General features: G+C 44.5%; 1 protein-coding gene and 1 long non-coding RNA gene across 7 annotated transcripts in view; one reads left to right on the forward strand and one right to left on the reverse strand.

Moving 5' to 3' along the window:
- LOC133147084 (tissue factor-like) overlaps positions 1 to 27,139 on the reverse strand; it is a 70,639-nt gene that overhangs the window by 27,724 nt on the left and 15,776 nt on the right. For 4 of the 6 annotated variants that reach the window (XM_061271182.1, XM_061271178.1, XM_061271177.1 and 1 more), the window contains 4 exons: positions 15,217 to 15,325; positions 14,899 to 15,092; positions 1,764 to 1,945; positions 1,500 to 1,665 (listed from right to left, as the gene is read on the reverse strand). In XM_061271182.1, coding sequence (XP_061127166.1) covers positions 1,500 to 1,665; positions 1,764 to 1,945; positions 14,899 to 15,040 — 490 coding nt within the window. In that variant the 5' untranslated portion in view covers positions 15,041 to 15,092; positions 15,217 to 15,325. The other 2 variants (XM_061271181.1, XM_061271179.1) reach the window with 2 other exon arrangements.
- LOC133147095 (uncharacterized) lies at positions 1,055 to 19,061 on the forward strand. The gene is made up of 2 exons (XR_009711509.1): positions 1,055 to 1,230; positions 17,772 to 19,061. It is a non-coding gene; the product is annotated as an uncharacterized LOC133147095 (long non-coding RNA).

Here is a 27,139-nt window from a genome sequence, read left to right on the forward strand (position 1 = left end):
CCATCTTTGAGGCTCCTCTGGTAAACCTGTCCGGTTTGTTTCCCGACTCTGACATTGATTATTAAGGCTCAATCTCCTCCCGGGTGTAAATTTGTTCTTATGAATTGTGTTCTTACGGCTGAAAATCTTTTTTGATATGGCCGCTTTTAGGTGATAAGATGGTCTCTGAGAACTTATGATAAACAGGAGGGAATTGTTAGAAAAATGTATATATATGTTATCATGCGTTCTCTAATCAATGCCTTACCGCAATATTACTGCATTATATGCTTGCTGTTTGGCCTTGCTGTTTTTATGATGTACCACGGAAGGACAGTTCCTTTCTAACAAAGACCACTTTGTTAGACAACATGCCTCATTGCTGTCTTGCACCCCAGATGAACCTCCAAGTGACCATTAAAGTCAGGGTTTCCTAACAATCTTGATCGTAGGATTAGGTTGGAATGTATATAACCAGTAATAAATAACTTAGTTTGTTGCATCCTACACAATGTCGTAAAACTTCCCTTGCTATGTTTTTACTTGAGGTCAAAGGTTTTCTCTTCTGTATCCAGTCCACTCAAACTCCTCTTCCCAGATGTCTTTATTAGTATGTAAACACCTAGTGATTTTTCCTTACGAGGCAAAGCCCACATGCTTTCCCCCTCCTTTCTTTAGGGGCTTGTCTCACACTGTGGGTAGGGCAAATCCAAATAAAAAGAGTGGGAGTGCCTACAGATATTTAGTGTGTGTAGAGATTGTATTAAGCTATCTGTACTGCACTCCTCGCGAGAAAAGATTTAATATTCTGTCTCACTTGTGGTTTGTTTGCTGTTGCTCTTCTCTTAATAGTTATTCAGTCATTGAAATAAACCTGACACAATCAATCAATCAATCAATCAATCAATCAATCAATCAATCAATCAATCAATCAATCAACATTTCAACAAGCCAACCTCCGGAGGTTGTCTTGCAGTTATGTATGTATAATTGAGGCACAAAGCAGACTGGCAGAGCGACGACGCACACTGGCTGGACTGGCAGCGCAACATACATTGCTGCATTTCCTGCTCTGGCTGGATGGACTGTGAGCGGGCAGCCGCGAAGAGGTCTGGCAGCATGCAAGGTGTTTCTATGCTACATGGCCGGCTGGGCGACACGGCTGGAAGGTGGCTAGCTAACTGAGGGGCTTGGAGCAAGAGTTCTTCATTCATTCACTGATACACTGCCTATGCTGTTCAGGGCATTCAGGTAATTCTAAATCTGGTATTTTAACAGTAGCTCGCACACTTTGTCAACCAATATTTTATTTCTTGTGCATTACATTTCAAATCATTGCTCTCTATACAGCAGTTCAAGGATAGTTAGACAGTTAAACAGTTACTAGAAGAAACAAAGATCTTTGCATGCTGTTTTTTATAACCACTATGGCTGTTGAAACAGTGCGAATGCTCCCATTGCGAGACAAATAAATCTAACTGTATCTTATCTTTGGTTGGCAAAACACATCAAACACTTACCCTCAAAGATGGATTGTTTGTCGTCATCAGAGCACTGAGTTTGGCTCAATTTTCCTAGCTGTTTATTGCTGCGGCTTGGAATGAAGGCCTGAACGTTAAAACAGTAGCTTTCTCCTTGATCCAGATTAGTCATCTCTATTACATTAGTCTGAGAGATGAACACTTTCTGAAAGCAGAGGGTTAGGAGAGAAATAACAGTTCGCTGATGATAAACTCATCATTCATTTGCAGTTGGCACTGATTTTGATGACGGCTGAAATTTACCTTGCCAGAGCTCTTGTTTTTACGATATGTGACTTTATAATGTAGCTTCTTTAAGAAAATGTCTCTAATGTTCAACTGATGATCATCTTTAAACAATGCGGTAAGTGGGTCAGTCACATACAGCGTAGTCTTCTTTTTGTCGTCGCTCACGTCTAGCTTGAAATCAGGTCTGCCTATATCAGCTGGAAAAAGAGACTGATCAGATGTGGTTTGTTGGCAGAAAGAGTAGTGTTAGCTTTGTTTAATGGCCATCCATCCTCCATTTTCTATACTGCTTGTCCCAATGGGGGTTGCAAGCGTGCTGGAGCCTATCCCAGCAGTCATCGGGTTGTAGGCGGGGGACACTCTGAACTGATTGCCATCCAATTGTGATGAACAACCATCCGCACTCACACTCACATCTCCAGGCAATTTGGAGTGCTCAATCAGCTTACCATGCATGTTTTTGGGATGTGCCTGGAGAATACCAACGCAGGCACGGGGAGAACATGTAAACTCCACACAGGGAGGGCAGAGTTGTAATCGAACCTGCACCCTCTGAACTGTGAGGCTGATGTGCTCACCAGTGCGACTCTGTGCTGCCTTTTTAATGGCGTAGATGAGGGGTGTCAAACTCTGTACGGGTCCGTGGGTCACTTGGTACCGGGTCGCCAAGCCGCACAGGAAAAAAAAAAAAATATATATTTTTTTTTATCGATGATCAATTCATTCTGGTCAAGACGCTCGTCCCGGTCATGTGACATGTTTTCCCAGTCGAGCCCGAAAACCTCGCAAAAATGAGTACCGGTTTTTTCCGTGTATAATGCGCCCCCATGTATAATACGCACCCTAAAAATGGCATGTTGATGCTGGAAAAAAGCCTGTACCCATGTATAATACGCACCCAATTTTTTTTTTTTTAAGTCCCAATGATCGTCACACACGCAGGGAGGCAATGGGTCCCATTTTTATAGTCTTTGGTATGGTCTTATATGTATAGGTATGTCTGCCCCTCGCTCACCGTCGGATCATTGCATGTGTTACTGTCATGATGTCTGTTTGGTTTCTGTTCCTGTCTTTGGTAATGTCACCCTGTCTTTTTGTTCCACGTCTTTGTCGGTCAGTCCTGTTGTTGGTTTTGTTGTACCATGATTTTCTTAAAAAAAAAAAAAAAAAAATTAAAAAAAAATAATTTAAAAAAAATTGTACCCATGTATAATGCGCACCCCAGATTTTAGGACAATAAATTAGTTAAATTTCGCGCATTATACACGGAAAAAAACGGTAAGAATTCATTTTGAAAAATATAAAAAAAATTGGCAATTCTCTCCAGATTACATACATCGCTGTGTCTCTTGACACAAGTCGCTCGCCTCGGTCACGTGACATGTCACTCCAGTCGAGCCCGCGAGGCAAGCAAAGATGAGCAAGAAACGGAGAGTTTGGAAAGCTTCTTCGGAAAGGGAAAAAAAGTCCAATGAGAAGACCGAAGCAGAAGATGCCACCACTTCTAAGAAAAGGAAAGCTGCATTTAAAAGAACATTTCTGGAGTCCTACTTAAAATATGGATTTATCGCCACAGGTGACTCTGACGTGCCAAGCGCACTCGGCATATGTGGCGACAGGCTAGCTAACGAGGCAATGAAGCCTTCAAAACTGCTTCGGCACATGGAGACCAAACATCCTGCATTAAAAGACAAACCTTAACCACTTGCGATATCATTCTCTCCGATTACGCCTCGATGGGACCAGCATGTTTCTGAGAAATAAGCTCGGTGCTCCCAATAATTCAACGTAATGGTGAGTTATATTTTTATGTGGTTTATATTTGTTTTTATGCCAGTCGTATCATTTTATTTCATCATATTTTTATATTTACTATTAATGTATTACCGTTTTTTTCCGTGTATAGTGCGCAAGATTTAACGAATTTATTGTCCTAAAATCTGGGGTGCGCATTATACATGGGTACAAAAAATTTTTAAATTTTTTTTTTTTTAATTTCTTTTTTTTTTTTTTTTTTTTTTAGAAAACAAAACCAACAACAAGACTGACCGACAAAGTCGTGGAACAAAAAGACAGGGTGACATTACCAAAGACAGGAACAGAAAGCAAACAGACATCATGACAGTAACACATGCAATGATCCGACGGTGAGCGAGGGGCAGACAGGACTTAAATACAAAGCACGTTACATCGATTGAGGTGACACAGGAAGAGAGGGGCGACGCGACGCGAACAGAAACTTTGGCAACACATAGCAAAACTGGGGACGAGACATGACAAATCTCCCCCGAAATAAAACTTGTAATCACCTTTCTTCTTGTTTGTTGTCAATCGCGCATCGCATTCAGCCATCCTGTCCCAACACACTTACAGTTTTTTTCCGTGTATAGTGCGCAAAATTTAACTAATTTATTGTCCTAAAATCTGGGGTGCGTATTATACATGGGTACAAAAAAATTTTTTTAATTTTTTTTTTTTTAATTTTTTTTTTTTTTTTTTTTTAAAGAAAGTCATGGTACAACAAAACCAACAACAGGACTGACCGACAAAGTCGTGGAACAAAAAGACAGGGTGACATTACCAAAGACAGGAACAGAATGACAGTAACACATGCAATGATCCAACGGTGAGCGAGGGACAGACAGGACTTAAATACAAAACACGTTACATCGATTGAGGTGACACAGGAAGAGAGGGGCGACGCGAACAGAAACTATGGCAACCTAGACACATAGCAAAACTGGGGACGAGACATGACAAATCTCCCCCGAAATAAAACTCACCTTTCTTCTTGTTTGTTGTCAATCGCGCATCGCATTCAGCCATCCTGCCCAACACACTTAGTAAAATTCATAATTGACGACACATCGTTTGATGCGATGGTGCAATCCTTGATTGATTGATTGATTGATTGATTGAATATTTATTGATCCCCAGGGGTGGGGAAATTCAGGCCCCAGCAGTATCCATACCACAGAGTGGGTATACAAAAGACACACAGATGGCATGAGCGCAACTCAATAGGCTCTCACAAGGCTGCCACACAACGGCGCCACAAAGAAAGTCAGAAAGTGCACAAGATAAAAGCCATTAAAGCAAATCAAAGCTAAAAGACAAAGGAAAAAAAGTAACAGCGGCCACCTAGCACCCCTCAATACAAGAGAACACCCCAAAACACACAAAATAGCCTCCACGGGGTCCATCGACGGGTGGAAGGGCAGACCAGTTCAACGGCGCCCAATGGACCGTGGTGGTGAATCGGTGAAAACATCACAAAGCAGGCAAACGTGTGAGCAGCGTCCCGGGCACCCTGTCGGGGGACGTGCAGATGGTCACCACGGGGCTAGCATGGCGAAAGTCGTTGGTTCCGACGAGCACGAGGGAGCGGACTCCCCACAGGTGTTGCGGCTGCAAGGCCAATGCGAGGGACCCGGTCATCACTGGTCGGATAAGCAGGAAGCCGTCGTAGAGTTACGCCGGCCTCGACCGATGATCCCGGTCCCAGGAAGAAAAAATAAATAAAATAAAATATCCGATCCGAAGAGGTACCGAGGTGCGGTAGAAGGCACCAGCATCGCCGAATGGACAAAAAGACAGAAAGAAAAAGGAGAAAAGAAGGAAATAAAGAGGAAAAGAGAGAACACTGCTGGGAGGCAGCCACTCACGGCGCCATACCAAGGACAAAAAAAAAAAAAAAAAAAAAAAAATGATGGTGTGTTATTGTCAAATATTGTTTGTTTTTTAATCTCCATCGCGGACCGGACGTCATACGGGGGCCGCCATTACAGATGCGCAGAACGGTTGCGCAAGACACGTCAGCTATATAAAGAGCGAGAGTTCAGTTCTCCACCTATTAGTTTCAATTCACAGTTTAATTAGCAGTTTCAATCAGCAAATAACAAAATGCGTATTACAGGTAATATTTTATTTCACAACACTTTGCCTTGTTCCTTTCGTCTCTGCTGTTCACTTCAAACACGCTCCATACGACCGCAATGCTCTTGTATCAGACGCTCGCTCGATCACCTGCTAGTTTGCTGTCTGTCACAATGTACCCTACACAAATCCGAAACATTTGTTGCGGATCCGAGTCACGACGAGGGGCAAGTTTTGGTTTCCAAGGGTGTTTTTATTCCTCTTCAACGTCTCTCCCATACAGAGCCGCCTCTTTCCCGTGCGCGCACGGAGCGCGGTGGTGCGTTTAGGGGCAGTCGGAGAAATCAACGGCAACAAAAAAAATGACATCCAGCCTAGTTAAGACCATACCAAAGATTATAAAAATGGGACCCATTGCCTCCCTGCGTGTGTGACGATCATTGGGACTTAAAAAAAAAAAAAAAAAAAAAATTAAAAATTTCTTTTTAAAAAATTCGTAAAAATTGGGTGCGTATTATACATGGGTACAAGCTTTTTTCCAGTATCAGCATGCCATTTTTAGGGTGCGTACTATACATGGGGGCGCACTATACACGGAAAAAAACGGTAGTCAAAAAAATCCATAATTGACGACACATCGTTTGATGCGATGGTGCAATCCTTGATGGTGTGTTATTGTCAAATATTGTTTGTTTTTAATCTCCATCGCGGACCGGACGTCATACGGAGGCCGCCATTACAGATGCGCAGAACGGATGCGCAAGACACGTCAGCTATATTAAGAGCGAGAGTTTCAATTCACAGTTTAATTAGCAGTTTCAATCAGTAAATAACAAAATGCGTATTACAGGTAATATTTTATTTCACAACACTTTGCCTTGTTCCTTTCGTCTCTGCTGTTCATCCTAAAACACAAAGGCGCTCTTTAAGCAATGCGACAGTGAGCGCCCGGCGCGCTGCGGTTGCGCGATCGCACCAAATTAAGCACCCTGCGCAGTGCGCACTGAGGTCCACTTAAATTTTAGAAAGTACATCAGGACTTTAAAAATATCTTCTAAATTTCAGCGACGGCTCTGTCACAATAATGCGACCAGCGCGGTGCAGTTGGGCGGTCGGCGGCGCGCTACGGTTGAGCGTTCTCTCTCGCACTCTCTCTCTCGCTCTCTCTCGCTCTCGCACACACGCACACACACGCAAACCGGGTATCATACGGAGGCCGCCATTACAGATGCGCAGAACGGATGCGCAAGACACGTCAGCTCTATAAAGAGTGAGAGTTCAGTTCTCCACCTATTAGTTTCAATTCACAGTTTAATTAGCAGTTTCAATCAGCAAATAACAAAATGCGTATTACAGGTAATATTTTATTTCACAACACTTTGCCTTGTTCCTTTCGTCTCTGCTGTTCACTTCAAACACGCTCCATACGACCGCAATGCTCTCGTGTCAGACGCTTGCTCGATCACCTGCTTGTTTGCTGTCTGTCACAATGTACCCTACACAAATCCGAAACATTTGTTGCGGCTCCGAGTCACGACGAGGGGCAAGTTTTGGTTTCCAAGGGTGTTTTTATTCCTCTTTCAACGTCTCTCCCATACAGAGCCGCCTTTTTCACGTCCGCACGCCTCTTTCCCGTGCGCGCACGGAGCGCGGTGGTGCGTTTAGGGGCAGTCGGAGAAATCAACGCCAACAAAAAAAATTACATCCAGCCTAGTTAAGACCATACCAAAGACTATAAAAATGGGACCCATTGCCTCCCTGCGTGTGTGACGATCATTGGGACTTAAAAAAAAAATAAAATTCATAAAAAAAAATTCATAAAAACTGGGTGCGTATTATACATGGGTACAGGCTTTTTTCCAGCATCAGTATGCCATTTTTAGGGTGCGTATTATACATGGGGGCGCACTATACACGGAAAAAAACGGTATTTATTTATATAAATTTATTATTTATTTATTTAAAGGCCGGTCCGCAAAAATATTTCTGACGCATAACCGGTCCGTGGCGCAAAAAAGGTTGGGGACCACTGGGCTACACAACAATCTGATGAATAACTAGTTTTGAAATCAGAGACTAGTAAAAATTGTTCAAATAATTTAAAAAGATGAATGGTAATCAAAATGGATGGCAATAGCTCTATTTTTAAAAAGTGAAGACAATTTGTAATTTTAGTAATGACACAAATTCAATCCAAAAAATTGTCTTCGTGGGCCACATAAAATGATATGGCGGGCCGTATCTGGCCCCAGGGCCTTGAGTTTAACACCTATAGCGTAGATTGTCAATTTTTAAGTTTGGACTCAATGTTTAAAAAACGTGATCAACCATTTCCTGGGTGTTGACTGTGATCAGTGAGTGTACAGTGGTACTTCAGTTTATGAACTTCCGCGATCGTGTTTGTAAGTAGAAAAGTGATCCCTCGTTTATCACTGATAATTGGTTCCAAGATCCCTCGCAATAGGTGGAAATCCACAATGTGGAATCAATATGTTACAATAGCCACACAAGACTTTTATAATAGTATTCTTTAAGACTTTATCATATTTCTTCTTTTTAAACATTTTAAAGTTTAACTGACTGAGAAACATTCTTTAGGGCTTTACCAAAACTCACACTCACAAAAAACTACCGTGAACGTGTCATGGGTCCACTCGCCGTGCTGGCCGGCTGATGCGCCCTCGTGGTAGTCCGCGGGGGTGCGCATATCCAATGCCAGACAGCGGCCCGCTAATCAGTGCTGACCGCTGCCACCTGTGCCCTTGTTACCGGCTGATTAGGGTGTGTAGTTAAAACCCACAAGCTCGTCAGTCTTCGGTGGTTTGTTTGCCTCGATATGTCTGCCACCTGTTTCTCCTATGCCACCTGATTTGTGTTTTCCAGATCCGCTGTGCAGCGCGATGCCTGTTTCCTGATTCACTGTGTCGCAAACGCCTGTTTATATGATCTGCTCTGCCTCGTTTGTAACAAAACTAATGATGCGTCGGTTTGGAAGTCGAAAATTAGTTTGTGAGCTCATGCAAAAAAATTGCGAGGCTCCGGTTGTATCTAAAAAAGTATAGCCATTCGTAAGTAGAGGTAACACTTTAATTACACAGCCATAGGGCTACCTCAGTAGAGTTTTTTTCGGTTGGTCAGTTGGTTGGTCGATTTTATTCATCATTCATTACATTCAAGAAACCAAGACAATCGAAAGGGTATAGAAAGAAGCGAAAGCTTGTTAAGCGTATGCCTTTTTTTACATTGCAAAGCATATTACAATAGAAAATTACCTTATTTTTTGGACTATATGTCATGTTTTTTTTTCATAGTTTGGGTGGGGGGGCGACTTATACTGAGGAGCGACTTATAAGTGAATTTTTTCACAAATTTTCAAAATAAAAAAAATAAAAAGTGAAATCGCGATAAACGAACCGCGATGTAGCAAGGGATTACTGTAATTTGAATTTCAAGTGACGTCAGCGGTGCGGCGGTTGTTTACATAAAGGACAAAGATTCGATCACGGGATCACGAAGATGACAAAGGGCCCAACGTACTACCAGCATCATTAGCGGCTTTGTTTGTAAGTGACACGGAGGATGAAGAGTTTGAAGGATTTAATGATTTGGAGTGACACAGAAGGTTTGAAAAACTATTATGGCTTTTACACACGCCCGGTCCTACTCTATGGAGCTCTCTTTTACCTCCATGGATAGAAGTTGGGGGCCGGCGCTCGGCCGGGTGGCTGTCCAGGGACGGTGGATGGGGCTCAGACATGGCTTTTACGCACGCCCGGTCCTACTCTACGGAGCTCTCTTTCACCTCCGTGTATGGAAGTCGAGGGTCGACGCTCGGCCGGGTGGCTGTCGAGGGACGGTGGATGGGGCTCGGACATGGCTTTTACGCACGCCCGGTCCTATTCTATGGCGCTCTCGTTCACCTCCGTGGCTGGAAGTGCCACCTCCGGGGATGGAAGTCCACGCCGCCACACGCCTGGAAGTCCATGCCGGTGCTTGGGGCCGTGTGGCGGTGAACTATTTGTTATAGTTATTTGATATATTTTATTTCGTGTAGCAACTTGTATATGTTTTTATCTTTATAGTTCAGTAATTGTTGGCTCGTTGAACTCTTGTTTTGTTAAATAAAGAGCCGTTTACCAAACCCACGTATTTCCTTGTACTTTGTTAACGCTACAATATAGTTATATACTAGATCTGTGGAATAACGACGAGGCTGACGTCAGGGCGCACGCGCGGGCGGCATTGTTGCCAAAGACAAGGAATTTGATAGATGGATTTAATGATTTGGAGTGACACAGATGGTTTGATAATATTATTGCTTATATAATAGTTATGTGAAATATAATTTATATATTGTTATATGGGCCTGTGGAATATTTTGAAGTGCAAGCACCGTCAGCGGCGCGCCTTGTTGACATAAAGGACGCTCGATGGATTTAACGAATTGGGAGTGACAGATGGTTTTATAAACGTGTTATTTATGTAATAGTTCTTTGAAGACCTCTGAATGTTACATCAGGCCCGTTCTCAGCTCCTCGCTTGTGTTTATGTCACGTTAGGATACCTATCGTTTAGCCTGTTGTTGCTCGTTCATGTCTGTTCTTGGTGTTAGAGTTTGTCGAATAAATTTCCCCCAAAATGCGACTTATACTCCGGAACAACTTGTATATGTTTCTTTTCACGTACATTGTTGACATAAAGGACGATCGATGGATTTAATGATCTGGAGTGACACAGATGATCTGATAATATTATTGCTTATATAATAGCTATTTGATATATAATTTGTATATCGTTATATCGGCCTGTGGAATATTTTGAAGTGCAACCGCCATCAGCGGCGCGCATTGTTGACATAAAGGACGATCGATGGAATTAATGAATTGGAGTGACACAGATGGTTTTATAAACGTGTTATTTATGTAATAGTTATTTGAATACCTCTGAATGTTACATCAGGCCCGTTCTCAGCTCCTCGTTTGTGTTTATGTCACGTTAGGATACCTATCGTTTAGCCTGTTGTTGCTCGTTCATGTCTGTTCTTGGTGTTGGAGTTTGTCGAATAAATTTCCCCAAAATGCGACTTATACTCCGGAGCGACTTGTATATGTTTTTTTTTAACGTTATTGTGCATTTTATGGCTAATGCGACCGATATTCCAGAGTGACTTTTAGTCCAAAAAATACGGTAACAACACACCAATATAAACAATATTTATCATCAAGACGGGTTTTCTTCAACAAAACAAAAAACTTGTTCCATGCTTGTCAAGCCAATAATATTTAGACATTCTTATTCATTGATTTTGTCAGGATAGTGCAGTGGTTCTTAACCTTATTGGAGGTACCGAACCCCACCAGTTTCATATGCGCATTCACCAAACCCCTCTTTAGTGAAAAAAATGTTTTTTTCAAATTCACGACATTAATGTTTATTTATACTGGTGCACAAAATGAGCCATGCATGAATATCACCTTGTTCAAAGAACATAACCAACACAACGTATGAAGTCAAAACAAATTACATACCGTATTTTTCGAACTAAAAGTCGCTCCGGAGTACAAGTCGCACCAGCCATGAAATGCAAAAAATATACCGTTTTTTTCAATGTATAATGCGCAAAATTTAACTAATTTATTGTCCTAAAATCTGGGGTGCGCATTATACATGGGTACAAAAAAAACAAAAAACGTTTTTTTTTTTTTAATTATTATTATTTTTTTTTAATCCGGATATGATACGGAGGCCGGCATTACAGATGCGCTTTCTTCTCTGCTGTTCACTTCAAACACACTCCATACGAACACAATGCTCTCATATCAAACGCTTGCTCGATCACCTGCTCGTTTGCTGTCCCAATGTACCCTACACAAATCCGAAACATTTCTTCGCTATTGAGTTTGCTAGCGCATGCGCAGTGATACTGACCGGCAGAATAACATCCGGTTGTTCCCAAAGATGATCTTTTTTCTGAAATAATTTCACGTTTACGGACTTAAGTAGGAGTCGAAATTTGGGTGCGTATTATACATGGGTAGAGGCTTTTTTCCAGCATCGACATGCCATTTTTAGGGTGCGTATTATACATGGGGGCGCATTATACATGGAAAAAACGGTATCTAAGTTGCATCGGCTTAAGTCGCACCTTTGGGGCAAATTTGTCAAAATCCAACACCAAGAACAGACATGAACCAGCAACAACAAGCTAAATAACACGATATGCTAACGTGACATATACAGAAACGAGGAGCTGAGAATGGGCCTGACGTAACATTCAAAGTTATTCAAATAACTATCACATAAAGAACACGTTTATCAAACCATCTGTGTCACTCCAATTCATTAAATCCATCAATCGTCCTTTATGTAAACGATGCCGCAGACTCGTCGTGGGTTGCAGTTCTCAATATTCCACAGACCCATATAACAATATATAAAGTATATATAAAATAACTTTCATACAAACAACAATATTATAAAACCATCTGTGTCACTCCAAATCATTAAATCCATCGATCAAATTCCTCGTCCTTTGCCTTGTCAGCCTCGTCGTTATTCCACAGATCTAGTATATAACTATATTGTAGCGTTAACAAAGTACCAGGAAAGACGTGGGTTTGGTAAACGGGTATTTATTTAACAAAACAAGAGTTCAGCGAGCCAACAACTACTGAACTGTAATGATAAAAACATATACAAGTTGCTACACAAAACAAAATATATCAAATAATTATAACAAATATAGTTCACCGCCACAAGGCCCCAAGCTCCGGCGTCGACTTCCAGGCGTGTGGCAGCGTGGACTTCCATCACCGGAGGTGGCACTTGCAGCCACAGAGGGGGCTGGGAGTAGGACCGGGCGTGTGTAGGAGCAGTGTCCGACCCCCATCCACCATCCCCGGACAGCCGGCTGCCGAGTGCCGGGCCCCGACTTCCAGCCACGGAGGTGGAAGACAGCTCCGTAGAATAGGACTGAGCGTGCGTAAAAGCCATGTCCACGCCCCATCCACCGTCCCCGGACAGCCACCTGGCCGAGCACCGGCCCCCGACTTCCATCAACGGAGGTGAAAGAGAGCTCCGTAGAGTAGGACCGGGCGTGCGCAAAAGCCATAATAGTTTTTCAAACCTTCTGTGTCACTCCAAATCATCAAATCCTTCAAACTCTTCATCCTCCGTGTCACTTACAAACAAAGCCGCTAATGATGCCGGTAAGACGTGGGGGCCTTCGTCATCTTCGTCATCCCGTGATCGAATCTTTGTCCTTTATGTAAACAACTGCCACGCCGTGGTCACTTGGAATTCAAATTACATTAATCACTTGCTACATCGCGGTTCCCCTTTTTTTTTTTTTTTTTTTTTTTTAATTTTGAAAATTTGTGAAAAAATTCCCATATAAGCCGCTCCTCATTAAAAGTCGCCCCCCCACCCAAACTATGAAAAAAAGACGTGACTTATAGTCCGAAAAATATGGTACCTGCAAATCAGTGTGAGTTCTGCTGTTGCCTTTGAGAGAAATGTTCAGATGTGCATCGTCACAAATTTACACAATAATTCAGCTGTGTTGGGACTTCCGCAGTGGAGGCTTTGCCGAAACCCTGAGACTGACTCACCGAACCCCTAGGGTTCGACCGAACCCAGGTTAAGAACCACTGGTATAGTGAAACCTCTAAAATTTAGTACATTCCGTGGTGTGATTTTTTCCCATTGGAATTAATGTAAAATGTGTTGAAAGACAGGACGACGACTTGCTATAGGAGTATGCGCTTGAGAGACGGGGGCGGGGGGAGGGTGTTGAGCGAGATGGCAAGTGGAAGGGGAGAGTGGGAGAATCCATGTATATATGTTTAATAATTTTTACGTTCGCTCCATCCTCTTCTGATTACCCTAGCCCACGTTCAGCCACATCAACATCAACCCGTCACAGATTGAGGTAAATAGACCAAAACCTCGAATCTCTCCTAAGAATTGCCACAACAAATTTTACTCCAGACTATGACGCACTAGCAAAAAAGGGAGACCAACAACACTGTTCCCACTGAAAATGAAGGGGAGGCTCTCAAGTTTGTTGTAAAAAAATGCATTTTGAACATGATTTGTACACATAGCAGGGATTGAAACTAGCGACCATTCTCATTTTCAAACAATGCAGGATGCTCAAAGACATTGACGCACCACCTGTTTCTTAACCTGTAAAGTTCTTAAGGCTTACTTTAAGGAAGTGTTTCCCGTTTCCTCACCTCTGTTACCAGGTGTTCGTGAGTTAAAACTCTGCTCTGATTTTCAGATACCCCTCACCGTGTTGCCGTTTTGATTACTTTATTTGGATGTATGCTTTCACCGATTCTTCAAGATGATATATTTGGTCAGAATGTTTGCCGTTTGATGTGATCTCATAAGATAAACATCTTTCATTAATCTGACCTGCAGGCACTGAAGTGATGGAGACTGTTATTCATAATAACAGTGTCGTATTTTATGAGAATCACTGATTTTTTAGTGATTTTTTTTTTTTTAATGCTGTTAATAAATGCATTTGTTTTCAAAAAACTTGTTTGGAATATCCATGCTTTACTACCTACTAAAGGCCAAAATCTTTTATGCAATGACTTTTACAGGTCGCTTATATTACTTCACACAAACACTACGTCCATCTGCTCCTGGTTCGGCCCTGCGGTCCAAATTTAGAACCCAGTTCGGCCCGCGAGTCAAAACGTTTGCCTACCCCTGCCCTAGCCCCTTTTTGCACAAGCCTTCTTATTATTGCAAATGCGGATTCATGTAATGCATTGTTGGATTTGATGTAAATATGTCACCAACTTAATCAAACTATACTGTGCTGTATTAGAAACCACATTATTAAGTGTTTGATTTGGTGTGGGAGTTCATTCCTTTTCTTCCCACTCCTTTTTGAGCTCAAATGTTTTATTTGTATCTATTTTTGGTGCTTTTCTTTTTGTCTTCACGTTCTTGCCCAAAATAAAACATTCAATTTAATTCAATTATCATAACCAAGTTGAAGAAAATCTTGCTAACTTAAGTAACTTGGAACTGAAAATGCTGTACAACTCGTTGTACACTTGGTGTATCGAACACATACTAATCGCATCTTCCAACTTAGGGTCAGACATGACGAGCATATTTTCAACCTTTCTCAAGTTTGTAATGTACAGTATGTACGTGGTATGTGCACTGAACATTTGCATTGGTTTCTTGAAAGCCACACAGCTGCCATCCTAGGATCCAGTTAAATTATGTTGTTTAAAAATTAACTTACTGTCATTGGCGGGGCAGAATCGTGAGGAGCTTGTGTATGGAAACTCAGTGAGGTCAGAGGTTACTCCCAGTGGGGGTTCAGACAGGACATCAGCTACATAGCAGGCATTTAAATCAGTCAGTGAACTGGTCAGATCACACATAGTTGTTGAGATCCGTATGCAATTAGAATTCCTCTGTTTGTCCTTGGCAACCCTGCAAAAAGTTTCACACATAATCCATTACAGATATACTGTATAAATACCAAAACAAATGATTTGTCATATAATAGAGCAAAAAGTTGCTATTGAAAGAACTGTAGATTCTTAAAAGGTCTTACACAGAGAACTCTACGGTGTATGAGTAATCAGTTGGTAATGGTTCCCAGGTCAGAATGGTTTTAAAGTTCGTGGATTTCCAGGTCACGTTCTGTGCACTGGGATAAAAGCCTGTAAAATAAATTAACACATCACTTGAAATACTTTCCAATCAACTTTGTAATCAAATGACATCGAAGTTGCAACATGACCAATAATACTATGATCAAGATCTCAGCAGCTGAAAAGCAGACCCCTGAGCAAGTGTGAACTTCACACATTGATTGAACATTGATTGAACATTTATTGATCCCGGGGGTGGGGAAATTCAGGCCCCAGCAGTATCCATACAACAGAGCGGGTATACAAAATAGACACAGATGGCATGAGCACAACTCAATAGGCTCTCATAAGGCTGCCACACAACGGCGCCACAAAAAAAGCCAGAAAGTGCGAACGATAAAAGCCATCAAAGCAAAGCAAAGCAAAAAGACAAAGGAAAAAAAGTAACAACGACCAACCAGCACCCCTCAATATCAGAGAACACCCGAAAACACACAAAATAGCCCCCACGGGGTACATAGGTGTAAAGGCAGTCCAGTTCAACAGCGCCCAATGGACCGTGGTCGTGAATCGGTGAAAACATCACAAAGCAGGCAAACGTGTGACCAGCGTCCTGGGCACCTAGTCGGGGCAGGTGCACGGCAAAGGTCGTTGGTTCTGACGAGCACGAGGAAGCGGATTCCTCACAGGGGTCGCGGGTGCGAGACCAAGGCGAGGGACCCGGTCAGCAACGGCCGGATAAGCAGGAAGGCATCGTAGCGTTATGCCAGTCTCGACCGATGTGCGCAGCCATCCCGGTCCCAGGGAAAAAAAAATATCCGATCCAAAGCAATACCGAGGTGCGGTAGAAGGCACCAGCATCACCGAATAGACAAAAAGACAGAAAGAAAAAGGAGAAAAGAAGGAAATAAAGAGAACACTGCTGGGAGGCTGCCACTCACTTACCGCCATACCAAAAAAAAAAAACATAACCGCATGAACACTAAATGACGCTTTTCCCGCCAGAACAGAAAATTCAGTCATCTCAAAAGAATGTTTTTCAAGATTTTAAGACCCAGCAGAAACATCCATGCATTTTCTATACCCCTTGTCCCCACGGGGGTCGCGGGCGTGCTAGAGCCTATCCCAGCAATCATCGGGCAGTAGGTGGGGGGGCACTCTGAACCGGTTGCCAGCCGATCGTAGGGCACACAGACGAACAACCATCCGCACTTGCACTCACACCTAGGGGCAATTTGGAGTGCTCAATTGCCCTACCAAGCATGTTTTTGAGATGTGGGAGGAAACCGGAGTGCCCGGAGAAAACCCACGCGGGCACGGGGAGAAAATCCAAACTCCACACAGGGAGGGTCGGACGTGGAATCAAACCGGCACCCTCCTAACTGTGAGGCAGACGTCCTAACCAGTGCTCCACCGAGCCCCCAGCAGAAAGAGTGCAGCAAATTTGCCGTCTCACAAATGTGACATCAGCTATATGAAGTTGAAATACATCCATGCATAGCTCCATTAATCTGTTCCCATCAGAGTGTTAATTATCACAGAATATAGATAGTAGGGGTGTAACGATTCATCGATACACATCGATTAATCGATATAATGCTCTACAATTTATTGGCATCGATGCTAAATGTAAACATCGATTTATATCGCCGTGTTTGACATCCGACTTTATTTTGAAATCCAGTTCATTGTTGCTTGCTTCCTCTTTCCGGGAGCAGTGCGCGGCGTTGTTGTGTTGTGAGCAGAGCAGGCACGTGAAAGGGGAGTCGACAACTAGTACGCGGCTCCTGGGCTGGTGCTATGGCTAGTGTCCGAAAAGACGAGGAAATTTGCTCCCCTTTAGGCTTCAAGTCATTCGTTTGGAAGCACTTTGGATTCCAAAGAAAAGATGGCTCAACGGACAAGACACGTGCAGTTTGTAAATCCTGCCATGCGGTGATCAAATATTCAGGGACCACAGATCTCGCCGCACATTTAAAGAAAAAACACGACATCAAAGTTCAGTGTTAAAATAAGCACTTTGTATACTACAATACTCTTGTAATTTCCTAAATAAAGAGTTTGCAGTACCTTGTTGATTTTGCGTATGAATTGTTATAAATCAGGATATTGTTCTATATTTTTTATTTAAAAAAAATATATATATATCGATCGTAGAGGACTATATCGTGATATATCGTGAATGAATCGCAGCAGGCTTAAAGATATCGGCAAATATCGTATCGTAGTTCTTTGTAGCGATATAATATCGTATCGTGACAAAACCCGCGATTTACACTCCTAATAGATAGTAAATGCAGACTTTGAACGACATATGCAGTCACTTCTGAGCTTTTGAGTACCCGGAAGTAGTTGACAGTGAGCGGGAGTTTCGCCGGGTCGTGACTGTCACTACCGCTGTTGTGTGTGTTTCAGGCTTGGACGATTTTGTTTTCTCCAGCGTGGAACTCATCTCCCTGACTCTAAAGTAAGTTTGAATCTTTTATTACACTGTCGGTCTTTTTTTTTTTCACAGTTGGAGTGCCTGGGAGAGCGGAGGCTTCGTGGCCGTTTGTCTGCCGTCGATCATCGGTCACAAAGTATGGCTGCGGATCGAGAGGTTTGTGTGGCTTCGTGCACCAACTGCACCCTTCTCTTAGAGAGGTTGTCCCTGCTAGAGGGACGTGTCCGCCAGTTAGAGCAGAATTGCGCGATAACTGTAGATGTGGCGGATACAGACGCGGGCTGTAGTCAGCCCGCTAGCCCAGTTAGCATTAGCCCCAAGCGGCTTGCTAATCGCGATGAGCCAGGTAAGACGCATAGCCGTCCAAAGTCATCTCGGTCTACTGGCCCTCGCACTTTGGTCATAGGTGACTCCATTACCCGAAATATTACGCTTAAAAATCCAGCCACGGTAATGTGTATTCCTGGGGGCAGAGCACCCGACATAGAAGCTAATCTTAGGGAGCTGACTCGCAATAGGTCTAGTCAACACCGTAGTTCCATCAACACTAGCTACTCGGACATAGTGATACACGTCGGCTCCAATGATGTTAGGATGAGGCAGTCGGAGATCACAAAGAGAAACATAGCGAGGACTTGTGATCTCGCTAGAAAGATGAGTCGGCATCGAGTATTTGTCTCTGGCCCCCTGCCTGGGAGAGGCACTGATGAGAGGCTTAGTAGATTAGTCTCCCTTAATCGATGGATGGCTGGGTTCTGTAAGAAGCAGGGACTGTATTTCATAGATAACTGGCCTTCCTTCTGGGGCCGCCCCGACCTGCTGAGGAAGGACGGCCTTCACCCTAACCGTGAAGGCGCCTTCACTCTTTCTAGGAATATAGATTACTGTTTGAGCCACACATGACAGGTCACTTTAGAGCAGGCCGGGTCACAGGTGATTAGACCACCTGTCAGGATGGGTTTGGAGTCTGTTAAGATAAAGTTAACTAGCGCTAGGCTAGACTCCCAGCATGCACATAGCTCCTTGTGTAGACTAGAGCGTGATAGTTTGAATAGTGCGACAGTACACATAAACGCACTTTCTACTGGGGTAGTAGACAAATCCAATCACTCCACCCCGACCGGTTTTGCTGAGGAAACGGTGCCGGTTTCAGATAATTCTACACGTGTAACAAATATTTACTATCAGATTCCCACGGTCGTATCAGCCCACCGCGCTAACAAACATTTGAGAGGTGATGTCAGGCTTAGAGAACACAATCTTACTCGCATTTCGTATAAATATCCTTCGATAAATACGCACCCGGATCGACCAATTACACTTAAACTTGGTTTTATGAATATTAGATCGCTTCATACGAAAGCCATTCTCGTTAATGATCTCATCACAGAACATAATCTAAACGCTTTTGGTCTCTGCGAGACCTGGTTAAAACCTAATGAACTGATGCCGCTTAATGAGGCCTCGCCTCCAAATTTTGTGAGCTCGCATGTGGCGCGTCCTCGAAAAAAGGGTGGGGGTGTCGCCCTCATCTCGAATTCCGAGCTTAGTTTTAGGCCTCGTTCGATCAACGTATTTACCGTTTTTTTCCGTGTATAGTGCGCAAAATTTTACTAATTTATTGTCCTAAAATCCGGGGTGCGCATTATACATGGGTACAAAAAAAAAAAAAATTTTTTTTTTTTAAGTCCCAATGATCGTCACACACGCAGGGAGGCAATGGGTCCCATTTTTATAGTCTTTGGTATGGTCTTAACTAGGCTGGATGTAATTTTTTTTGTTGGCGTTGATTTCTCCGACTGCCCGTAAACGCACCACCGCGCTTTGTGCGCGCACGGGACAGCAAACGAGCAGGTGATCGAGCAAGCGTCTGATACGAGAGCATTGCGGTCGCATGGAGCGTGTTTGAAGTGAACAGCAGAGAAGAAAGGCAAAGTGTTGTGAAATAAAATGCACAGAACGGATGCGCAAGACACGTCAGCTATATAAAGAGCGAGAGTTGTTTTCTTCCTATTAGTTTCAATTCACAGTTTAATTTGCAGTTTCAATCAGCAAATAACAAAATGCGTATTACAGGTAATATTTCATTTCACAACACTTTGCCTTGTTCCTTTGGTCTCTGCTGTTCATCCTAAAACACAAAGGCGCTCTTTAAGCAATGCGACAGTGAGCGCCCGGCGCGCTGCACCAAATTAAGCTCCCTGCGCAGTGCGCACTGAGGTCCACTTAAATTTTAGAAAGTACATCAGGACTTTAAAAATATCTTCTAAATTTCAGCGACGGCTCTGTCACAATAATCGACCAGCCCGGTGCAGTTGGGCGGTCGGCGGCGCGCTACGGTTGAGCGTTCTCTCGCGCGCTCTCTCTCTCGCTCTCTCTCGCTCTCGCACACACGCAAACCGGATATCATACGGAGGCCGCCATTACAGATGCGCAGAACGGATGAGCAAGACACGTCAGCTATATAAAGAGTGAGAGTTCAGTTCTCTACCTAAATCCGTATTGCAGGTAATATTTTATTTCACAACACTTTGCCTTGTTCCTTTCTTCTCTGCTGTTCACTTCAAACACGCTCCATGCGCACGGAGCGCGGTGGTGCGTTTACGGGCAGTCGGAGAAATCAACGCCAACAAAAAAAATTACATCCAGCCTAGTTAAGACCATACCAAAGACTATAAAAATGGGACCCATTGCCTCCCTGCGTGTGTGACGATCATTGGGACTTGAAAAAAATATATAATTTTTTTTTAAAAAAAAATTCATAAAAATTGGGTGCGTATTATACATGGGTACAAGCTTTTTTCCAGCATCAGCATGCCATTTTTAGGGGTGCGTACTATACATGGGGGCGCACTATACACGGAAAAAAACGGTAAAACATTTGAGGTTCTCATTGTCCGATCCACCGCTTTACCGTCATTTTATCTTGTTGTTATTTACCGTCCACCCGGGGCTTACTCTGGCTTCCTGGATGAATTTTCAGAATTTGTGGCTGATCTAGTAACCAATGCGGATAATATAATTATCATGGGCGATTTCAACATCCACATGAATTTACCGTCAGAGCCACTTACTTCGGCGTTTCAGACTTTAACTGATACCTTTGGTTTTACGCAAGCTGTACAGGCAGCAACGCATAAGAATGGAAATACCATAGATCTGGTATTATCCCGAGGACTTGCAACCTCAAATATAGCAGTACTGCCATACACTACTGTTTTGTCTGATCATTACTTAATAAAGTTTGAAATTCTAGTTCCTTGTCAAAGACAAGAGAGCAATCAGCATTATAGGAGCCGTCATTTCAACTCCATGACTGCAACTGCGCTATCTGAAATACTGTCGCCGGCAACCACTAATTTTCTCACATACGCCGGCTCTATTGATAATCTTACAAATGAATTCAATGCGACATTGTTAAATGCCATTGATTCTGTGGCGCCGTTACGTCTGAAAACTCGCCGTAGAGTGCCTACTCCGTGGTTCACAGATGAAACGCGTACGCTTAAGCAATTATGTAGAAAGCATGAGCGCAGATGGCGTCTAACCAAACTTGAGGTTTTCCATCAGGCATGGCAGGATAGCCTCCTGAAATATAAAGATGCGCTTATCTTAGCAAAAACTCGATATTTTTCGCAAGTTATTAATCTCAATAAAAACAATCCGAAACACCTATTTGATACAGTGGCAAAGCTGACTCTGCGCCAGCCGACCACCGATAGTTCCTTCCACTCAGCTGACGAGTTCATGAAATTCTTTGCTCAAAAGATTGAATCCATTAGGGATGAGATCAAGAATAGCATTCCAATCGCTCGGTCGAGCACGCCGTTTACCAACGCTGATGATCATGCAACAACCCTCTCAACTTTTAAAAACGTGTCTCTTGAAAGGCTTACACAAATTGTTAGTGCGGCTAAACAAACAACATGTTTACTCGACCCTCTTCCAGCCAAACTACTTAAAGAATTATTTCAAATTTTAGGACCGTCCGTCTTAAATATAATCAATCTGTCTGTCTCCTCTGGGATAGTGCCAACAGCCTTTAAAACCGCTATCATTAAACCGTTACTTAAGCGACCAAATCTTGACCCGGACTGTCTCAGTAATTATAGGCCAGTTTCAAACCTCCCATTCATAGCAAAACTTTTTGAAAAAGTAGTAGCGCAGCAGCTTATTGATTACATGGTCGCCAATAATCGATACGACACTTTTCAGTCTGGTTTTAGAGCTAATCATTCCACTGAGACAGCACTTGCTAAAGTGACTAATGATCTCCTCGTAGCTATGGATTCAAACATTTCGTCTGTACTGTTACTACTCGATCTTAGTGCTGCCTTCGACACTGTAGACTTCGATATTTTTATTAGGGCGTCTTAAAAGTTGTGTTGGTATTTCAGGGTCAGCACTAGGCTGGTTCCATTCCTATCTATCAAACAGGACGCACCGAGTGGTCCATGGCAATGCGTCCTCGGAGCTCTATAATGTTACATGTGGTGTCCCACAGGGATCGGTTCTCGGACCAATTCTTTTTAATATTTATATGATTCCGCTTGGGGACATAATACGTAAATATAATATTAGTTTTCAATGCTATGCGGATGACACCCAATTATATATGCCGTTATCGATGACAGATCCGCGGGATTGTTGTAATCTTGAGAAGTGCCTTGCGGAGATCAAGCAATGGATGTCTCTCAACTTCCTTCGTCTTAACCCAGATAAAACTGAGATGTTGATAATTGGTCCAACTCGTTATCAACACTTATTCAAGGAAACCGCTATAACTATAGATAACCGTACTATCACTCAAAGCGATACTGTAACTAATCTCGGGGTAATATTTGACCAAACTCTCTCCTTTCAAAAGCACATTAAGAATATAACCAGAATTGTGTTTTTTCACCTTCGTAATATTGCAAAGATTCGTCCGATCCTCTCGACCGGTGATGCGGAAACTATTATACATGCGTTCGTCACGTCGCGCCTGGACTACTGTAATGTACTATTTTCGGGTCTTCCTAAGTCCCGCATCAAAAGTCTACAGTTAGTACAAAATGCCGCTGCAAGGCTGCTCTCTCGGACAAGAAAATTTGATCACATTACCCCAATACTAGCCAACTTACATTGGCTCCCGGTCCATTTAAGATGTGACTTCAAGGTTCTTCTATTAACCTATAAATCGCTGCATGGCTTAGCGCCTTCATATCTTGTCGACCTAGTTGTTCCTTATGTTCCGTCTCGTAACCTTCGTTCGCAAAACGCTACCCTTTTAGCGACACCGAGGGCTAAGAAAATGTCTGCAGGCTCTAGAGCATTTTCTATTCGGGCTCCAGAGCTTTGGAATGCCCTACCAATGGATATTAGGACTGCTACCTCAGTAGAAACATTTAAGACACGTTTAAAGACACATTTCTATGACATGGCCTTTAACTAACCCGTAGTGGCCGATTCGGCTGGAGTTTGTTTTCTCTCCCTCTCCACCCCCTCCCTCCCCCCTCCCCGGCCGGGGAGGTGGTTAGGTGGCACCCATGCTGACAGCGGCTATCTGGATTCTCGTGGGCCAATTCAGGAAAGGGGAACTGCAGCTCAACCTCCTCGAAGAGCACTGCCAGGACAATTGAGGGCTCCTTCGGCAGCCCTCTGCTGTGACATGGACATCCACTTTTTATTTAATTGATTTTCATGTTGTATCATTTGCGCCCTCTCTGCATCCATTTCAACCTGGTGATCCTGAAAGGGGGATCCTTCCATCTGTGGTCCCTTCTCAAGGTTTCTCATTTTCCCCTGCTAGGGGTTTTTAAGTTTTTCCTTGCCCTTTTGGGAGCTTAAGATCAGGGGATGCTTTGAGAATAATTGTCAATTTCTGTCTATGTGAAGCCCTTTGAGACTGCTTGTGATTTGGGGCTATACAAATAAACTTGACTTGACTTGACTTTCAATCATAAGGAATAAGATGATTAAAGGATTATAAATGCCCCTGTGATTGATCCATTTTCTATTCCGCTTGTCCGCACGGGGGTCGCCGGCGTGCTGGAGTATACACCAACAATCATCGGGCAGTAGGTGGGGGGCACCCTGAACCGGTTGCCAGCCGATCGTAGGGCACACAGACGAACAACCATCCGCACTTGCACTCACATCTAGGGGCAATTTGGAGTGCTCAATTGCCCTACCAAGCATGTTTTTTGGGATGTGGCAGAAAACCAAAGTGCCCAGAGAAAACCCACGCAGGCACGGGGAGAACATGCAAACTCCACACAAGGAGGGCCAGGCCGGAGGTGGAATTGAACCCGCACCCTCTCAACTGTGAGGCGGATGTGCTAACCCAGGGGTCGGGAACCTTTTTGGCGAACAGAGCCATACATGCCCATTTTTTACAAATAATTCCCGTGAGAGCCATACCATTTAAAAAAAACAATAGGCTAGATACAATTAAATGCATGTCTTTTAATTGAGACCAACGATTTTTCGAGTCTACTATTGTATTCTTTTTAATAACGTCACCAAAAGAGCCATATCTGGCTCGTGAGCCATAGGTTCCTGACGCCTATGCTAACCAGTGCTCCACTGTGCTGCCTCCCCCCATTTTAAATGTCCAACTCATATTTATGGAGGACCAAAACCACTAAAATTAAAAATAAATAAGTGAAAATTAAGCCCTGCGATTGGCTGGCAACCTGTTCAGGGTGTCCCCCGCCTACTGCCCGTGTCATGTCTCGTCCCCAGTTTTGCTGTGTGTAGGTTGCCATGGTTTCTGTTCGTGTCGCCCCTCCCTGCCTGTGTGCCCATGATTAGTGTAATCATGCTCACCTGCCTCTTGTTGCCTGTGTTGTATTTAAGTTCTGTTTGTGTACCACTCGCTGTCGGAGCATTGTGCATGCTGTTGCTGCTGTCATGGAATGGCACGCTGTCCGTTTTGTCTCACGTCGCTGGTCCGTTCCTGTTATTGATTTTGCCAGTAAGTTATGTTAGTTGCCGAGTATGTCTTTTGAGTTTGCTGCAATAAACCCTGGTCCAAGCTGCACTTGGTCGCCCTGCTCCATTCCACACTCCATCCGTGACAGAATGCTCCGACCACTACAGCGACCAGTGCTTGGACCTCCTTCCACCACCAGCTCCCACCGCGACGTCCGATCCACGTCCGTCGTCCGAGCATGTTCCAGAGCCATGGGCTTGCAGCCGCCATCGGATCTTGCTCCAGCGACGCCGGACTCGCGGCCGCCATCGGAGTGCCTCCCAGCGTCATCAGACTCACGGTCGCCATCGGAGTGCTTCTGACGACAGCAGCTTCGCGGCCGCGTTTGATCACCATTGCGGCGACGCCGGACCCGCGGCCGCCATCGGAGTCCTCCCGGCGCCATCGGCTGCGAGAGTCATCGGACTTCGCTGCCGCAACGCCAGACCCGCGGCCGCCATCGGAGTGCCTCCCGGCGTCATCAGACTCGCGGTCGCCATCGGGCTCCACCCCAGCATCGCAGGCCCCTTTGACGTCGCCCGACTTCAAGCCAGCTGCACCGGACCCGCGATCGTCCCACTGCTGCGGCACGTGGTGGCTCTTGCTGCTGCCACAGCTCCGCCTTACGAATGCCACTGATCGCGGTCCGGACTTTCGAGTGCCGCTGATGGCGGCGAGGAGTTTTTTGCCGCCCGAGTGCGGTTCGGTTCCCCTAGTCGCCGCCAGAGCGCGGTTCTGTCCCTGAGTTGCCGCCGTTTGCGGTTCTGTTTCCCCGAGTTGCTGCCTATTGTGCGTCAGACCCCCAGTATGTGCCACGAGTGAGGCCCTGGGCCCCTGACCGCCGCTGCGTGCAGTTCTGTTCCCCAAGTTGCTGCTGACTGCGCTTCAGGCCCCCAGTGTGTGCCGCGGTTGTGGCCCTGGGCCCAAGTCGCTGCCCGAGTGCGGTTCTGTGCCCCAAGTCTCCGCCCGAGAGCGGTTCTGTGCCCCAAGTCGCCGCCGTTTGCGGTTCTGTTTCCCCGAGTTGCTGCCGATTGCGCGTCATGCCCCCAGTGTGTGCCGCGAGTGTGGCCCTGGGCCCCTGACCGCCGCTGCGTGCAGTTCTGTTCCCCAAGTTGCCCCCCGAGTGCGGTTCTGTTCCCCAAGTTGCCCCCCGAGTGCGGTTCTGTGCCCCAAGTCGCCGCCCGAGTGCGGTTCTGTGCCCCAAGTCACCGCCCGAGTGCGGTTCTGTGCCCCAAGTCGCCGCCCGAGTGCGGTTGTTTCCCCAGACGCCGCCGTGCGCAGTTCAGGCTATTTCAAGGACCAGTAGGGTCGTCTGGACTTGCGCTGCCCCCCCCCCTGTGCCCCCGTGGGGGGTTGGGGTTTTTGGGACGTCGGGAGCCGTCCCTTGGGGGGGGGGGTTCTGTCATGTCTCGTCCCCAGTTTAGCTGTGTGTAGGTTGCCATAATTAGTGTAATCATGCTCACCTGCCTCTTGTTGCCTGTGTTGTATTTAAGTTCCTGTTATTGATTTTGCCAGTAAGTTATGTTAGTTGCCGAGTGTCTTTTGAGTTTTCTGCAATAAACCCTGGTCCAAGCTGCACTTGGTCGCCTCGCTCCATTTCCACACTCCGCTCGTGACAGCCCGATGACCGCTGGGACCTATCCCAGCATGCCCACGGCCCCGCGGGGACAAAGTGGTACAGAAAATGGATGGATGGATGGATTTTTTAAAAGGGACTAGTTAGCACGCCCGTCTCACAGTTCAGAGGTTGTGGGTTTGATTCCAGCTTTAGTCCTCCCTGTGTGGCGTTTGCATGACAAAGTCAAAATCAAAGTCAAAGTCTGCTGTATTGTCAATTTCTTCACATGCCAAGCCACACAAAGAGATCGAAATAACGTTCCCACTATCCCACGGTGACAAGACATAGTACACAATATACATACAAGTAAACAACACAAAAAAAAAACAAGAAGGCACAAACAATGAATAAATAAGAGTGATGAATAAATAATAAATAAACAAATAACACAATAAATAAGAGGAGCAAAAACGGAGCAAGTGTGCATACAGCAGACAGTCAGAATACAGCGCAAAAGTACAGGACGCTTCTCCTCGTTCCTGTATGTTGTTTCTCTGGATTCCGCCCACATCCCAAAATTATGCATGGTAGGCAGATTGTGCACTCCAAATTGCCCTGAAGTGTGAGTGTGAGTGCGGATGGTTGTTAGTCTCTGTGTGCCCTGCGATTGGCGGGCAACTGATAGGGTTGACAACTTATTTTGATCTTACATAGAAATGCTGTTTTTGAATAATTAACTATGTTAGTGCTTGCCAAAACTCTTGGTTGTTAAACCTTTCCACCTTCTTTGTGTGTTGTGCAAACGTCTTAACTAACTTGACCAGTATCTTGACCAGACAACCTTATAAACAAAGGGATAAGACCACTCTGCACTGACTTAACCAGTTTGCAAAGGCGACCTCAAAACCTGCTCACACTCAACCCCAC

Source organism: Syngnathus typhle, unplaced genomic scaffold (assembly GCF_033458585.1).
Source record: "Syngnathus typhle isolate RoL2023-S1 ecotype Sweden unplaced genomic scaffold, RoL_Styp_1.0 HiC_scaffold_28, whole genome shotgun sequence".
Lineage (NCBI taxonomy): Eukaryota > Metazoa > Chordata > Actinopteri > Syngnathiformes > Syngnathidae > Syngnathus > Syngnathus typhle.